Source organism: Paramisgurnus dabryanus, chromosome 2 (genome assembly GCF_030506205.2).
Source record: "Paramisgurnus dabryanus chromosome 2, PD_genome_1.1, whole genome shotgun sequence".
In the NCBI taxonomy this organism is placed as follows: Eukaryota; Metazoa; Chordata; class Actinopteri; order Cypriniformes; family Cobitidae; genus Paramisgurnus; species Paramisgurnus dabryanus.
The window spans coordinates 26,134,190-26,151,036 of NC_133338.1; the positions used below are offsets into that span (position 1 = coordinate 26,134,190).

Below are 16,847 nucleotides of genomic sequence, written 5' to 3' on the forward strand. Positions count from 1 at the left end.
TAAAAAATATTAGATCCTAAGAACCTTTAACTCAACTTCATACTGGTTCACTTGAGTATACAGGGTTTGTTACTTCGTTCATAAGGAGAAAAAAAAAACTTTTCAAATAGATGTTTTTATTGACATCCAACTCAAACTTTACTCTTCCCACTGTAGGCAACAGTTAAAATTTCATGGTAGCCCAAATCAATCCTTTAAAATAAATGAAACCATACATTTCCAGTACAATATTGTGACATACCACAACTAGAACTTACGTGGCTCTGTATGTACCATAAAAATTCCTGAACAGTAAATGTGCAAAACAAAAGCACACACACACATTCAATTCCATGTTGAAAAATAATAATAAAATATTAACAACAAATGAAAAGACGCTTGCGATTACAAACAGAAATCAAATAGCAAAATCTGCATTTACTACAATTGCATTATGTATGAAACCAGTCACTTCCCTGCTTAAACAGCAGCTCAAATGTGCGCACAGGTAATCATTGACTTGTACTGGGCAGGTGGTCCTCCTGTTTGTTGAAGTCTCTGTTTGCCTGGTGCTTGGTCAGGTCCTCCACATAATCACACATAGCTGTTTAGCAGTAAAAGCCATATAACACTCCTATGGCACATTATTGTGGTTAAGGAGCACCTGTGGAGAATCTTGGGGTAGGTTGTTGTGGCCTGGAGGCATTGGCTGGTTGTTTCGGGGAATATTATGGTGTCCCTGTCCTAGATCCTGCTGATTCTGGAGTACAACGTGTTGTTCTGGGGGGATTTCTTGGTGTCCTGGGGGCAGAGGCTGATGTTCAGGTGGGATAGGAGGTTGGTCGTGTCCTAGCATCTCAGGAACAGCATTTCCTTCCACTGGTTAGAGAGATTTAGGGTTTAGTCATTGCCTATATGAATGTATACTTATGGCATTCTTGGACATTTTAATTTAGCACAAATTGTATCTGTATACACACCATTTTTTACAGGAAGGTCCACGCACAGCGTGAGTGACACAGTTTTCGTCATCATGAGCGTAAAGGAGAATGTGGTATGTCACTATGCTTAGCAAGGCTGTGCGTTCGACGTTCGTCGTGCACGTACGTTTGTGTATGCATAAAAAAAACAGACTATACTCCGGGCTATAGGGGTGCGCGGGGCAAAAATGTGGCGTTAGTTGTAGCACGGACCGTTAACATTGTTGCACATGGTTGAACAATTTGTTTTTCCCGTATTGTTTTCACGCTGCCAAAAGACAGTCTCCTGCAAATTTATGGAAAGGTATAATGTTTTCCATAGAGTTATTGATGAAAGAGGGTTTTGGTGGCATGTAAGTACATTTTTTCATCAGATGTTTTTTTTTCAGTTTCTGAGTTGGGTGTGTAAGATACCAAATCCAATGCTATGTCATATTAATAAGTGTTTTGTTGACTAAAACAAAGCATCTTTTTGAAATATGTCTGCAGCTCTTAGCAACTTTTTTGGTAAGCTTAAAAATAGTCTTACCCAGCGGGCTAATGTGCCTGTCTTTTCAAAAATTGTTTCTCAAAATAAATTTTTGTTCATATCTTTAATATTGATTGAATAAGGTCATGTCAAAGATTAAAATCATAATAAAATGAATGGCTAAAATCAGACTTTGATTTTCATTATCTCAGAATTTTGACTATTAGTATGGTTTTTACAGACTGGGTCACATATAGTTTTTTTTTTTTGTCATAATTGTGCTACTTTTCTCACACATTTATTAGACATTTGTATCCATTTATAATTGAACTATGGTTAGATGAGGGATGAATAGTATGGATACCTGTCTATTATAGACAGATATATAAACAATATCCACTTCAAGTATATAGACAAAATAGTATTGAAATATTTGCCTGCAAACTTAATTTTTAGCAAGTGTTACAACTAACCCCCTGCCTGATACAATTAACCCCACCTGTTACAATTAACCCCACCTATGGGGTAAGTTGTAACGTTTGCACTTCTGTCACGTTTGGTGTAATTGTCCAAGAATTGTAAGTACTAGAAACAAACTTCAAATGTTCATTTGTAGCAAAGATGTGTGTGTTGCTTGTGTAAAAATATAATTAATCAAACTCAAATATTTTTTTAATGATTGAGCCAAAACAAAAAAGCGTTAGGTTGTGCCCCGCTCTCCCCTACTACGTCTTTGGCAGTCTAAATGCTATTTATGATATTTGTGGAATTAGACTGGTAACATCTAGGACCAAGTGTAACAAACATGTTAAATAAAAAAAATGAAAGCATTACTTACAATGCATCTCAGGCTGTTCGTTCTGTGTTTTTAATCGTTCCATATGTTCCACAGCCTGATAGTAAAGACAACACGTGTGAATGAGAAACTATTGTGTTAAATCACATTATTATATATAGGAATCAGTTCAGATACCTGCTGCAGTTCTATCTTTTGGGCATTAAGCTGGTCCTGTTGTCTCTCCAGCTCCTCTTTCTGTTTCTGAAGGTCAGCTGCTTTCTGGTTTAAGTCTTGCTCTTGTCTCACCAGCTGCTCTTCAAACTCTCTCATTTCATCCTCGGTATATGCCTGATTCTGCTCTAGAGTCTGAGTTCATCATAAGATAATTCACATCAAATCAATTCCCCCGGCTTTATATTTGACAATATGCACTGATATATCAGGCAATAATCGTTATCGGACGATAAAAGCAATTTTTTACAATATCGGCAGATAGTTTAAAAACAGCCGATAGTCATAGCCGATATATCCTGTCAATCAAAAGAGAACAGGAAATGCAATGAATTTGAGCTCTGTGTATAGAAAATGTCAAATGAATGGTCATATCGCTGGAAAATTTTAATATTGGTGCTTCTCTATTTCTATATATTTGTTTCTGTTATTTCAGGATATTTTTCATATGCACAATTTGGCTGGAGTTGACCTGCAGAAAAACATCTAACTGCCTGTAAACATTTGCATATGAGACAAATAAAGGACTTGGTATACTTTGCATATCTATATATGGCAACCATCCTACATTTATGGCTGTGTATGACAAGACACTGAGCAGTGACCTAAATACATATTTCCTATGACTTGTCACCATACTCACTTCCCAGCTGTCTGGTTCAAGAAACTCTTTCTTCTTTGTGGCAACCAGGAACTCATCTAAGGACACCAATCTGTCTTTGTTGGAGTCAACCTGTGAAAGATAAATGTTACAGATTTAGAAAAGTTCATAAGTTTGGTAAAAGTCAGATTGGACTGTTATTTAACCTCGTTCATGACATGTTCTCTCATTCGCAGCCTTTCCTCCTCCATCTCCACCATGTCATCCTCTTCATTAGTTGGATCATAGATTTTCTCAAGCTTAAAAAGCAGAATCACACAAGAAGACAAACTCTATTTTGTGATATAAAAGCAGAACAATTTGTAACTACAATCTATAATTTATACAATATAACTAAAAAAACTATTTTGAATAGAATTCCTTTTTTTTATCTTTAAGCTCAGTACCTCCTTAGTGAATAAAGCTTCCAACTCTTGTTCATCAAAGAAACCATCTCCATTAGTGTCTGCAACACAAAGTGAAAACAATTAAACATTTAATTTCTTATCTTGTGGCTAAGCTGAATGGAGAGCATGAGTTTGAGAAAATCTTTTACCGTGCAGGTTAAAGAACGTTTTGGGGTCGAAATCTTCAGGGTCAAGGCCATCAGCCTCCTCCCACACTTCTTTCAGTTGATCCTTGCTCCCCTACACATGGAAACATAAAGAGAAGCATGAGCATATCCTTAGTGAAACCACAGAAGAAAAGAAGTTGCGTGCAGACTCACCGGATGGTTGACTTTGGGGTGATCAGCGTGTTTCTTCTTCATCTCCTCATAATGCTCCTCCTCTTTCTTCCTGCCCTCCTCATCCAGCGTCTTTAGGTGCTCCAGCCTCTCATGCTCTTTCATCATCTCGTACCTCTTAAACTCTTCATGCCGTTCCTTGTCGTAGTTCTCCAGATCTTTAGTAGCCTTTGTTGTGGGATTATAAAATGTGTATGAGTATTAGTTATTTTAGGATGTTTTACTGCCTTTCTTTCCTGGCCTGTTCCTTGGAAAACTGGTGAATTTTCATCTGCGTTATGGACTAAATGGCCATGAAATTTTGTCAGGGTACCATTACTTTTTGTTTACCAACCATTAATGGTTTTAATTGTACAAAAAGAACATGACTAAGATGTTGTTTGTAAATGTGTTGACCTCAAAATAAGAACAAAAGTTTCACTGTGTCTTTATAATATTAAAAAACTACTCCTTACATGATAAAGTGCATATTGAAGATTGCACAAATCCTTGAGACTGTGTTTGTGAGACATCATTTAAAAACATTAAATTGGAACAGCACAATATTACATAATGGGGCAGTTTCCCAGACAGGGCTTAAGCCTAGTCCTATGGCATTGGCAATTTTCCATTGGATAGTAGCCAATGGTTTGGTTTGGGTCAGATCAACTCACTTTGGCGTGGTTAGCTTTTCCATCGAGTTTGGTAACACTTCGGAGTGGGAGGAATTAAGGTATATCGTTATATTTGCGCTGCCTACTGCTATGACATCACACAAGTGAGAGCGTTGTTGTACATTCCAAGTCTGGAAAAAACGGTGTTCCCGATTCTCAACCTGTGGATTCTCTCAGACCAATCGGTGATCTACAGTATTTTCACATCACGTTTTGGTATCGGCTTGGGTCGCTTTAGAACCCAACCGAGGTGGTACTAAAAAATGTATCGGGTACTACGTACTGCACCCAGTGGAAAAGCCCCCAAAAGTAAGCTGACCCGACACAAACCAAACCGTGGGGTACTATGCAAACGAAAAGCACCACTAGACTAGCTTAAATGTTAGTGATGTCTTGATCGAAAACTACTTGCTCTGACATATTTTTAAAAAATATCAGTGTGAGTGTTTTGTTGTGTTTATTTATAAATTATGCTTTTAAAAATGACTTAAATATCCTAATTTAACTAAGGTCTAGTCCTGGCTTAAGCTAATCCCTGTCTGGGAAACCACCCCATTATGTACTGAGACATATTTCATTTTATGAATCAAACTATATATTCTTTCAACACACGTTCCAAGGTTTTTATAGTAAAACAAAGTTTAAGCAAAGATTTTGCCAGAATGTTCGGGTATAGTGTAGTCTGTTTTTTTACGTGTATGTTTGCTTAGTTTGAACGCTGCAAAGCATCGTTTATTTGACAGGTACGTTTATGCAGATGCTCGACACATGATCATTGTGACAAAATGCACTGCATCTCCTGGGCTACATAGTACATTTTCCTGTAAGCACGTGTGTCATACATATACAATGTACGCAGGTTTTCAAAAATCCAGAGGTGCGAAAAATGCGTCACGCACACTGTACGCAAACTCTTGGGGACACGGAAAAAAATGGACCATACTTTGGCCTTTAGAGTATTTTTTTACAGTAATTACTGAAATGTCCAAACCTGTTCATAAAAAGAGCATGTCCACAAACTTTCCACAGCTTTAGGATTACGAGCACCAAAATCCAACAATGTAAGCATATGAAAATCAACAACTATGGAACCAAATGAAACCTGAAGAGGAATAGCACCATGACATACCGATTTGATGAGCCTGTCCAGATCCTCAACCTCAAAGGTGTGGGGGTTCATGTGGTTTAGATATTCAAACTGTTTGAGTAAGGCCTGGTGATCCACAGCAATATCTGATGGGGCAAAGATTTCACAAACGCTCAGGAACCTTCAGACTTAAATATAATTTATCAAATCAGGAGTTCCTTCTAGTTTTGTCTCTTTTGTTTATGTTTGTTAATTAACATGTTATTACATGTTATGCAGGTGTCAATAAGTCAAGCATGTCATTTTTGTTTATTTTAACCATCACCAAAAAAACAAAAACAAACAGACATTAAAAAACTGTCAGCGTTTTGTAACACCAAAAATAAACAGGTTTTTCACAAACATTCTCACCATTTCCTCCTTCAATGTCCTGCTTGGCTTTGATCAACGTTCTTAGACGGCTGACCTCTTGCCTCTTCAGCTCATCCAGCTTGGTTCTGACATGGTGGCTCACAAAGTCAAGCTCTTTAGCCAATTTTCCTTGCTAAAATCAGCAAAAATCAAAGATTAGCTCTGCGTGACCTTTGTTATTCATAACACACATATGACATGCTGTTTCTTACCTTAATATCTTCCATGTCTGTATTGTGGAGCTTTTCTCTAAAATGTTGATCTTTCTCAAGGAAATCGATGACCTCCCTCAGATAGCGGTCATAATGCAGTCCAGTGTCCTAGACAAAATTGCAGAAATTACATTTCTGTATAATTCTCAATGTTTTTAAAGTTGTGAGCTTGTTACCCACACAATGGTTAATCCTTTACTGATATGCAACCAGCATATCTGGGTGTGAATTTTCATAAATTTATAGCATTTGTGCATTTGGCAAATCCTGTTATCCAAAGCGACATACAGTGCTATACATGTTTTATGTCTATGTGTGTTTCATCAGAATCAAACACATGAACTTTGAACTACTAATGCAATCCTCTACCAACTCAACCATAGCTATAAGGCTGGTATGCTGCCAGGGCTTATGTAATTGATTCAGATAGCTTACCACGCTCTGGGGTGACTCCTTGATGGTTTCCTCTGGGATATTTATTTTTGTTTTATCTATACTTATTGGCACTGCATTGGTACAGAAAATCAAACTGGCCAACACTAGGCAGCTGGTGAGGAGCCCCTTTATAAAGGCCATCTGGAAAAAAACACGAGATAAGAATAAGTATTAGGCATTAATACACACTGTCGGTCTCTCAAACCTACATATCCATACCTAGACAGCAATCTGTTCATCAAACGAATTAAGATTTAAATCGACCATATGGAAAAAAAATGCTGTTTAGGTAGAAAGCTCACACTAAGATTAAAAACAAAACATCTGACTGTTGTTGGTGCACTCTACAAATCCGTTACTACTATGAAAAAACAACATTAATAGAGAAAAAAACACGACACTAAATATACACGGTTATGTTGGCAAGCTATATTATATTACAGTACGGTCGCTGACAGTGTGGCTTAACCTTACACCGGCTAATTTCATTAGCTTTCCACCTAGCATCGAAACTGGCCGTTGGGGTTTTATTTGGTCAGAAGTTGATTTAATGATGCTTTATGTGCGCTGAGGTAACTTGCCCGGTGCTATATTCACAATTTAGTCATGTTACTTACGGTGGTATATCGGTTTCAGCGAGCTATCTCTGGTGTTTTCGGGTTCCTTTCATTACCGCTGTCTTCCTGACTGTCCGTTATGTTGGACTGATGATGATGACTTTACGCAAGCAGGCTGAAAGCGGCTAGCGAGCTAACAGACTAGACCCGGCCACAGGAGACAGAGAGCGGGTCCACGTATATCAGTCTCAGCGCTTGATTTTCAGTGCGGTCAGGGATTGTAAATGTTGCTAATGAAATATGAGACGACAGGGGGCGCTTGGGGGCCCAGAAAGCCGGGACCCTTATGAGTCGCTTTAAAATCTCCACACAGTTTTTATAATATTTAAAACATATAGTATAAAAAGACTACAATCGTTTAAACGTATTAATTATATTGTTAAAACGCATGTTATACAAATACAATTCTGCACAGAGGCTTTCTATGATCTTTTTGTACAAAACGATTACCGCAAATGACTATGATTGGCCAGGCTTCACAAGCGCAGCAAAACGTAACAAGGATTACGTGATAACGCCGTTTACGTGTTGCTGTGGCAGTGGTCAAAAAGTCACATATAATGGCACAGCGACATTTTAATAAACATTTAGTTAATATAAACTGATGTGTTCAATTAATAGCACAATTATTTTACTTAAAATATTACATGTATACGTGTTATTTCGATAGTCCTGCCACTAAGCCCCGCCCATTTAATAACATGCTTAAGCATTTTGCCATCCTATCCGTTTTTATATTTCTGTAGATTTGCGGCGGATTAATGCCACCTGCTGGTAGTTTTAAAAAGACAGTTTAGTTCGTTCTCTTTTCTTTCTTTCTTTCTTTCTTTCTTTCTTTCTTTCTTTCTTTCTTTCTTTCTTTCTTTCTTTCTTTCTTACTTACTTACTTTCTTACTTTATTTATTTGGGTGACAGCAAGCATCAAAATTATTATTTTGTTTTTTTACATTTGTATATTCCATTTTATTTTAGTATTATTTAACTGTGATCAATTAAAATGTAGACAAAATAAATAATTACCATTTTTAGTTTTTTTCTTTTTCTTTATTGTCATTCACATATAATCAATAAACAAGACAATAACCACTTACATATCATATCACAATATGGTCAACATTCGTGCCTTTTTAACAATTCTTTTTAACGAAACAAATAAATATTACGTTTCAACAGATATACAAGAGAATATCATTTCAAACGCAGAACTACTACTTACATACACAAAACATTTTGTAAAGAGAAAATAAATACATGAATTTTCCAGGCCGGAAGTTATATTTTACATCACTTCCGCCTTCAAACTTTACTTCCTCTCGGCCTCGGCTTGGTCTTTCTCTTTCCTCGCTCTCAAAACCGCCATCATGGGTCGTATGCACGCTCCTGGGTATGTGTTTATTTTACGATAAATAACACCTTCTGTGGACCACACTGACGACCGAAAATGGTGATAACTCTTTAGGATCGAAAATATACTTTGTTTGATGTAGGAAATGTTTATAAAGAACCCAAATCTGTCTCCACGTTCTCTTCCTCTGTATAACGTGATGGCACCACATGTAACGTTAGTGAGACGGGCTGCAGCCTCGACAGATGCCCGTGTTAAAAACTGCTCTCGACTACACAATCCGTCATTAATATTAATTTTTGTTTGTACATGTGCCACGAAATGTTCGCGAAGGCGATATTCGTTTTTATATAACGTACGTTCGATATCAGATGTGCTTAGCGGCGAGTTGTTAACTTTGCACTGAACAGTTCTTCACATAAAACGAATTTGTACCACTGTTTAGGGTGTGTAATGGAAAATAAGTTATCTTTCTTTATAATTTTGTGCATATTTGATGTTTGTTTTGTACTTTTCAATTACCCGATGTAATGTAACAATTACCAGTATACTTTGGGATTATTTAATTAAATTTTTAATGTTGTATTCTTATTTTTTTCCAGCAAGGGCTTGTCTCAGTCGGCACTGCCCTATAGACGAAGTGTCCCCACAGTAAGTTTTATCTGAACAGTGATGTTGAATATACAGAAATGCAAACATTGTCAAAATGATGTTAAACAGTCACCATGATTTTTGTCTTTTTAGTGGCTCAAACTGACATCAGATGATGTTAAAGAGCAAATCTTTAAACTGGCTAAGAAGGGTCTGACCCCCTCACAGATTGGTAAGTCTACATTTACGACCAGATGTAGATAAAACTTCAAAACTTGTATTGAAAGGAATCAGTCAACGCATATGCGTAGTCTACAGAGTGTCAACAGTTTTGCTAGTTATTGTTCTAGATCTAATATCTCTTGCTCTTACCTCTAGGTGTGATCCTCAGGGATTCCCATGGTGTTGCCCAGGTGCGTTTTGTCACTGGCAACAAAATCCTTAGGATCCTGAAGTCCAAGGGCTTGGCTCCTGATCTGCCTGAGGATCTCTACCACCTCATCAAGAAGGCTGTGGCTGTGAGGAAGCACTTGGAAAGGAACCGAAAGGTAAATTAACAATAACATAAGAACATGTTTTTCATTTACTGTGTAGCATCATTAATTTTAAGCTACCATCGGCTGGTTTGTTGCATTAGAAAAGACATCCCTTTCCCACTTGCAATTCACCTTTTTTACTTTTTGGTGATGTTATGATGTAGTCAACATAGTACATTTAGAGTTAACCTCATACTTGCTGCTTGTATTTTTGCAGGATAAGGATGCCAAGTTCCGCCTGATTCTGGTTGAGAGCAGAATCCACAGGCTTGCCCGCTACTACAAGACCAAGAGAGTACTTGCACCCAACTGGAAGTAGTAAGTGGTGCTTTTTTTCATATTACTTAGTAGGTTGTAACATTTAAAAGAATAGTAGGTTGTAACATTTAAAAGAATGTACAGAGCACATTTCATTGTCCCATTCTTTTATTGTAAGAACTGAGATATTTCTTATGTGCTAGATAAACCCTGGAGGTAAATTAGCAGTTTGGCTATATTGTGCCACAACTGCCAGTCCCCTTCATACATGAATATTATTTGAATGTCAAATGCATTTCATTTTTCGTACAGAATAGTTTAATTGATTCATTGTTTTTCATTTACAGCGAATCCTCCACAGCTTCTGCACTGGTGGCATAAAAATGCAGTTTTCGGACAAATAAAACTATTTGGATCAAGTCTTGCATTTGTGGTTTTGCTGTTCATGTTTTCTGTACACCAGTGTTGTGGTCAACTGAATTACAAATTGCTTAAACAACCCATGAAATTGCTTGATGAGTTCCTTTATCACAACCATGAACATGCTTTACTATTGCTTATCAATGTAGGTGGTATTATAGAAAAAAGAGGTTTGTAATTCTAGAGAGGCAAAAGGAGTACAATAAGAGTTACCAATATTTTTATTGTAAGAGCTTATCAATTGTAAGTGCACATATCTGCTAAAAGTTCATTGATCATATATTAAATCAATATATATGAATGAGCCACATGAATAGTAGCTCCTTATGGCCAAATACACAAAAAGAAATGATTTTGACTTAATTAAATTTAATATAATTTGCTCATTTAATGCTTTCCGAAATCGGTTTAGGTTTTAATGAAAAATATTAAGTGGTTTCTAGGCATATCACATGTGTTTTAAATCATATGTGAACTTGATTAATTTTGGATGGGACCACATGAATATTTTTTTGTTAAAGCAGTATGGCTAAAACTGGTGGGATTTCAAGTTCTCTGCATTATTTTTGTGAGGCTGAATAATGAGTGTAAATATATGAAGGGGATTTATTTATGCTTAGTATTTTGTTATATTTGGGGTGGTTTCCCAGACAGGGATTAGCTTAAGCCAGGACTAAGCCTTAGTTTAACTGGAAAATATAACTAGTTTAAATAAACATGCCTTACTAAAAACATTACTTGTGTGCATTTTTAGGTAAGATATGTCAGTGCAATTGTTTTAAGTTTGGACAGCTCTTACATTTATTTTAGTCCAGGGCTAGTCTAATCCCCGTCTGGGAAATCACCCCATTAAGTATTTAAAAATGTTGGTTTTGTTGTTTGGTTTTTAATGGGTTAATAGAGTATTTGATTAGGTTGAGAACCGTCTCATTGATGTAGTATATCAGTTACTTGGTTATATCAGTTAATTTGATCAGAAAGCATTACATTTAAATGCCTTGATTTAAAGGCATTTACAATGGAAATGTTTATGCCATTATCAGCTTTTGTTTTTATTAAGTATTAGTTATGGTTAGCTTGCTAATGTGCGCTGTTGCTGTAGTGTAATATAATAATAATATATCTAGTAAGTACAAACATTAGATAATACTAGCATTGCTCGTTTATACTCAGATCTACTGCATTTAATTGTACTAAGGTAACTAAAAAAAATTATGTTCAACTTTATCTAGATAATTTTAGATTATTTATTTAGATAATTTAAGTAAATAACCTAAGTATATGAATACTTTCAGTAATATTATGGCTTTATTGTTTACCAAAAATGTAAGCACTGTTATTTCTAAAAGAAACAACGTGAGTTCTTAAACCGTTTCAACAAACTATTTAAACTCTTATAATTTCATTACAGCATGAGGTTAACACTAAAAATGGTCCAGAGTCCAATTTATTTGGGAATATAAAATTGTTATATAAAAATCTGTAAAGAATAGGGACACTAAAATCATGTGTCTGAATATAGTATGAACATTTTAAGCTTTTAAACCCTACTGTGATACTACTGAAGTGATCAAACATTTATCAAACACTACCATTCAGACAAATTAGCAAGGCTCTAAGAAAGCGGTCACATCAGATAGCCATTACTCCCTGTATTTTTATACTACAGTCTGAACAGTAGACCTTATTATTGTAGTCCTTATTTTCCACTAGAGGTCAGTGTTGACTAGCCATTTAAAGTTTGACCTATGAAAGAAAAATGCAAACTTGAATCATTCTGATGAATGATATGAGGAAATAAATAAATAGGGATGTTTACGTTAAAGCTTAAAATGCTTTCCTGGTTCAAAGATAAAATGAAGCTGGATGGTTTCACTTAGCCTTTCATGACGTATATCTAAGTTTAATTAACACAATTTTAAACAAAAGCCAGTGCTGTCATTTTAAAATGCTAATGGAGCAGACCTTTCTCTGTAAAGGTCTAAAAAGCCATAATGCTCTATTAAAAGCAGTAGCAGTCGCCATAATTAGATTTCAGTTTATGTTTATGAAAAGACATTAAAAGTTCACTAAGATCACATCACTGAAATGAGGTAGTATTTACATTTTAAATAAATAACCTCTTACGGGTAATAAAGTAAGCAACACTTAAAAACTGCTCTTATTTAATAGTTGTGTGCTTTTAAGGATGCACTTATATGCAGGGCTGGAAATGGCAGAAATTCACTATGGGAATCTTTTAGATGACTTCTTAGATCGGTTTAAAATAAAAAAAAATGTGTTTGTTTTCTTTAGTATTTAAGTCACACACAATTTTAACAATAAATTTGTCCTCACTTTCAGTGGTGGACAGTGACTTCTTTTTTCGAGGGCGCTCGATGCGAAGTTCGTCACACCATGTGTGTGGTTCCTTATTTCAAAATATGTGTTCTGCGCGTCGAGTAAACCTATGTGCATCACGTGTTTTGTCAAAATAACCGCATGCTGCAGATGCGTCTAAAGGGTTTATGATAATACAGCGTATAATCATGTGTAATCAGAGTTTACTGTTAAGGAAGTGTCTTGCATGTATTTTGTGAATGTGAGCGTCTCTTTTATCATAAACGGTTTTGACGCGTGTGCAGCAGGCACATATTTTGACAAAACGCATGATGCATATGGTTCACATGAAGCGACAAACACATATTTTGAAAACCCAAGCAACACACATCACACTTCAAACACATATTTTGAATTTGCGCCACTCGGATGAGCAGTCACGAGACGCCACTGCTCAGTTTAAAGAAAATCTGTGTGAAAATTTGGCTATTTAGTTTATGGATATTTTAAATAAGAGGAAAAATCTAAAATGAACTGAGACATCAGCCATACAGTGCCACTGTGACTGAATTGTCATGTGACAAGCTTGATGGTGCATTATAAAATAAAATTTGCAATAAAAAAACTCATAATTTGGAGTAATTTTTAAATACTATTAAGTCATTTAAATATGATTCCTTTTCAACACTATTCACAATTCTAACCAGTTTGAGGTGGAACTCCGTTTCCCCCTCGAAATGTATAGCCCAGCTTATGTTTGATAATGTATCAATAACATTTATAAATAAACATGATGTACATATACTAAGGCTTCTCTCAAAATGCTTTTAGCCTCATGCTTAAGGTTCAGCTTAGTCCATGTTAAGCAAGCCCTACCAAGAGCACCCCAATAAATGAACAGTGCATGTACAGAGACAAGAAGAGGGCTTTGAGAGAGCTGTCCACTGCAGATCATTTTTATTCTGCATGCAGCAATTTAACTGCAGTTGCCTCCGTATAAACCTCTCCTAAGAGAGATAGGTAACACTGAGTCACCTTGCAGTATTGTAAACTGCTGGCAGTGGCGAGGAAACCATCAGCAGTACTTCTGCTGCAGAGCTGTGCAGGACTGCAGCCCATCGCTGTGTGTCTGAGATAAGAAAAGAGTAGATTGAAGAGTCATGGTATTACAAAAAGCCTAATTCTCTCAAGCAAGCTTATTAGCCAGTCTGTTTCAGGCATATGGTGTTTCATTAAGACAAGTTGGGGGGATGAGATAGAAATGTTGGCTGGGTGTCGGGTCCCACCGCACTGGTGTGCTGGTGTACGGTCACAGTCACAACACGGCTGCTTCGATGAACTTGTCAGTCAAAGCCAATATCAAGGTGCCCTTGGCAGATGCCATATTTTGGGACATGCTGGAAGGAATTTTAAATTTTAAAGGAAACTGAAAATCTTGTGGCAGGATACTTTCTCTGTAAAAAGTGAAAAGTTGGATCAACTTAAAAACTTACTTTAATTGGTAACACCTAAAACATTTAAAGGTGCAGTGTGTAAATTTTAGCGATATCTAGTGGTGAGACTGTGAGTTGCAACCAACCACGGATCACCCCTCACTTTTGAAACGCATAGAGAAGATACAGTAGCCGCCACAGGACAAACATGTCATCATCGGGGACAATTTATCAAACAAAGTTTGCCGTTAGGGGCTTCTGTAGAAACATGGCGGCACAAAATGACGAATTCCATGCAAGGGGACCCGCAGTGTATGTAGATAAAAATCTCTTATTCTAAGGATATAAAAACATAATCATTCATTATGCAAGGTCTTTATACACCCTTGATAATATAGTTATGTATATTATATTGCATTTCTGTCAAGAGATCCTTCTAAAAGTTACACACTGCACCTTTAAGTTTTTTCAAAGATATATTAGGTTTTACAAATTGAAGTAAGTTTTTACATTGGATCCAACTTTTCAGTGTTATTATGTAAATCAATTTACAAGACTTAAAATGATTTGTTGTCTGAAACAAATCACCGAACAAATCACATGCACCGAAACAATTAGCTGCCATTACTGTTAGTGGAAGCTTAGTCGCGGATGGCATATTTTCCTATTGTGTATCATCAAACAACTGTTTTGTAGACTTTAAATCATCCTTAGAGGGAAACATTGCATCTAACCACACTGTAAAAAAAAATCCGTAGAAATTACAATGTTATTGCAGCTGGGTTGCCGGTAATTTACCGTAGATTTAAATTTATGTTATTTACTGGCAAGAGTTTGTTCAAAGTTAAATTAATTTTAAATATTAACAAGTCTTTATCTTTACAGAATAAAACTATACAATAACAGTCTCATGCAAAGCATTCTGGGAACCAGAAATCATCATCAACCTTTTTCTGTTTTTTGCTTCAGATTGTGTTTCCCAGAACGTTTTGCTTGATGATGTTTTTTTAGTTTGACTCTGTAAAGACAAAGACTTGTAAATGTTAAATGTTCATTCAACTTTGAACAAAATTTTGCCAGTAAATAACATAAATTTAAATCTACGGTAAATTACCGGCAACCCAGCTGCAATTTCTACGGATTTTTTTTACAGTGAAGGCACACAGACAAAGGTTTTCCTGCAGCTCCAAAGGGATTTGTGTTAAAATATTTATATGGCTTTAAAGCGTTTGATGTAGATATACCGCTGGAGTCAACGGAGTGGTTTTGCCAAGAACAGAGTCTAAAAACAAAGTGTAAATCAGGGATACAAGGGAAATTTTACATTTTGTTCAAGGTTCACAAAATCCCAGTAAATCCATGCTTCTGTACCAGCCAATTCCTACCATATGGTGACTGTTATTTTGCTAAAACATGTTCCTGGATCAACATCAATGTTGCTATGTTGTTTCAGAATCAACAAGATTGCAAACCAGTCATCAATACAATGTTTATACAAACAAATGAACCATATGTGAACCTCAGTATATTTAAACCCAGTTGGGATGTAAATAGAATTTACTGGATCCAACAATGAAAGGCCCATTTCATTTGACAGTAAGCTGTTTTCCACTAATACAGTCTTTGTCTTGTAGTGCATTGACACATGCAGCGTGACTTTGAGCTGTGCACCAAGCTGAAATTTATGGATGCATGAGAAAACAAAGCAGGACGGGTTTGGCGCAGTAAAAGTGTTACTGTAATGTCATAGTTGAGATGGCTTACTCTCTGTTTGGTCTTAAACAACTGAAGTCTGCACTAAACAACCTTAAAGGGACATTCCACTTTTTTTGAAAATAGGCTTATTTTACAGCTCCCCTAGAGTTAAACAATTGATTATTACCGTTTTGGAATTCATTCAGCCGATCTCCGGGTCTGGCAGTACCACTTTTAGCATAGCTTAGCATAATCCATTGAATCTGATTAGACCATTAGCATCACGCTAAAAAATAACCAAAGAGTTTTGATATTTTTCCTATTTAAAACTTGACTCTTCTGTAGTTACATTGTGTACTAAGACTGACAGAAAATTAAAAGTTGCGAGGAACTATACTCTCATTCTGGGGTAATAATCAAGGACTTTGCTACTGTAACATGGCTGCAGCAGGCGCAATGATATCACACAGTGTCCGAAAATAGTCCCCTGCTATTGAAAGCTACCAAGGGGACTATTTTCGGGCGCTGCGTAATATCATTGCCTTAAGAAAAGTCAAGTTTTAAATAGGAAAAATATCGAATATCTTTTTTGAGCACGATGCTAATGATCTAATCAGAGTCAATGGATTATGCCTAGCTATGCTAAAAGTGGAACCGCCAGACCCGGAGATCGGCTGAATGGATTCCAAAACAATAATAATCATTTGTTTAACTCTAGGGGAGCTGGAAAATAAGCCTATTTTCAAAAAAAGTGGAGTGTCCCTTTAAAGGTTGACATTTTTTCCTTATAGCTTTAACATGTAAAATAAATACTGTTTTTCACAATGACATTGGTAACCAATAACTTTAAATTTAAATCTATAATCCCTTTCACTCTCTAAACATGTGTCTTACAATATAAGGTCAACTATCAGCTAGACAGACTGTGAATGGCTATAAATAGCATAGCCTAGTGGAAGGATAATCAGTTGTTGCTGCCATTGGATTGTTTCTTTTGTTGCGCTTCTGCCCTG

The 16,847-nt window shown here is 36.3% G+C and overlaps 2 protein-coding genes and 1 non-coding gene across 4 annotated transcripts in view; 2 read left to right on the forward strand and 1 right to left on the reverse strand.

Moving 5' to 3' along the window:
- Positions 1-96: 96 nt before the first annotated feature.
- nucb2a (nucleobindin 2a) overlaps positions 97-16,847 on the reverse strand; it is a 572,456-nt gene continuing 555,705 nt past the window's right edge. The window contains exons 1-13 of one of the 2 annotated variants that reach the window (XM_065248861.2): positions 7,238-7,432; positions 6,621-6,761; positions 6,186-6,293; positions 5,974-6,106; positions 5,605-5,708; positions 3,805-3,990; positions 3,634-3,724; positions 3,485-3,543; positions 3,245-3,337; positions 3,081-3,170; positions 2,402-2,572; positions 2,267-2,321; positions 97-858 (exon numbers count right to left, since the gene is read on the reverse strand). In XM_065248861.2, coding sequence (XP_065104933.1) covers positions 614-858; positions 2,267-2,321; positions 2,402-2,572; positions 3,081-3,170; positions 3,245-3,337; positions 3,485-3,543; positions 3,634-3,724; positions 3,805-3,990; positions 5,605-5,708; positions 5,974-6,106; positions 6,186-6,293; positions 6,621-6,761 — 1,476 coding nt within the window. In that variant the 5' untranslated portion in view covers positions 7,238-7,432 and the 3' untranslated portion in view covers positions 97-613. Of the gene's footprint in view, positions 859-2,266; positions 2,322-2,401; positions 2,573-3,080; positions 3,171-3,244; positions 3,338-3,484; positions 3,544-3,633; positions 3,725-3,804; positions 3,991-5,604; positions 5,709-5,973; positions 6,107-6,185; positions 6,294-6,620; positions 6,762-7,237; positions 7,433-16,847 lie in introns of those variants that run through there. The other variant, XM_073812473.1, reaches the window with a different exon arrangement.
- On the forward strand, positions 8,513-10,386 carry rps13 (ribosomal protein S13). The gene is made up of 6 exons (XM_065248882.1): positions 8,513-8,621; positions 9,185-9,233; positions 9,327-9,405; positions 9,552-9,721; positions 9,927-10,027; positions 10,315-10,386. Exons 1-6 carry the CDS (start codon positions 8,599-8,601, stop codon positions 10,346-10,348), a joined length of 456 nt encoding a protein of 151 aa, XP_065104954.1. The 5' UTR covers positions 8,513-8,598; the 3' UTR covers positions 10,349-10,386.
- LOC135730893 (small nucleolar RNA SNORA19) lies at positions 10,111-10,239 on the forward strand. The gene has a single exon (XR_010526106.1). It is a non-coding gene; the product is annotated as a small nucleolar RNA SNORA19 (small nucleolar RNA).

What these genes read in the sequence shown, in the direction of transcription:
- rps13 (XM_065248882.1), top strand. Translation starts at nt 8,599, where the DNA reads ATGGGTCGTATGCACGCTCCTGG. An exon ending in ATAGACGAAGTGTCCCCACA is followed by an intron (nt 9,234 to 9,326) that starts GTAAGTTTTATC and finishes TTGTCTTTTTAG; the next exon opens with TGGCTCAAACTGACATCAGA. An exon ending in CTTGCACCCAACTGGAAGTA is followed by an intron (nt 10,028 to 10,314) that starts GTAAGTGGTGCT and finishes TTTCATTTACAG; the next exon opens with CGAATCCTCCACAGCTTCTG.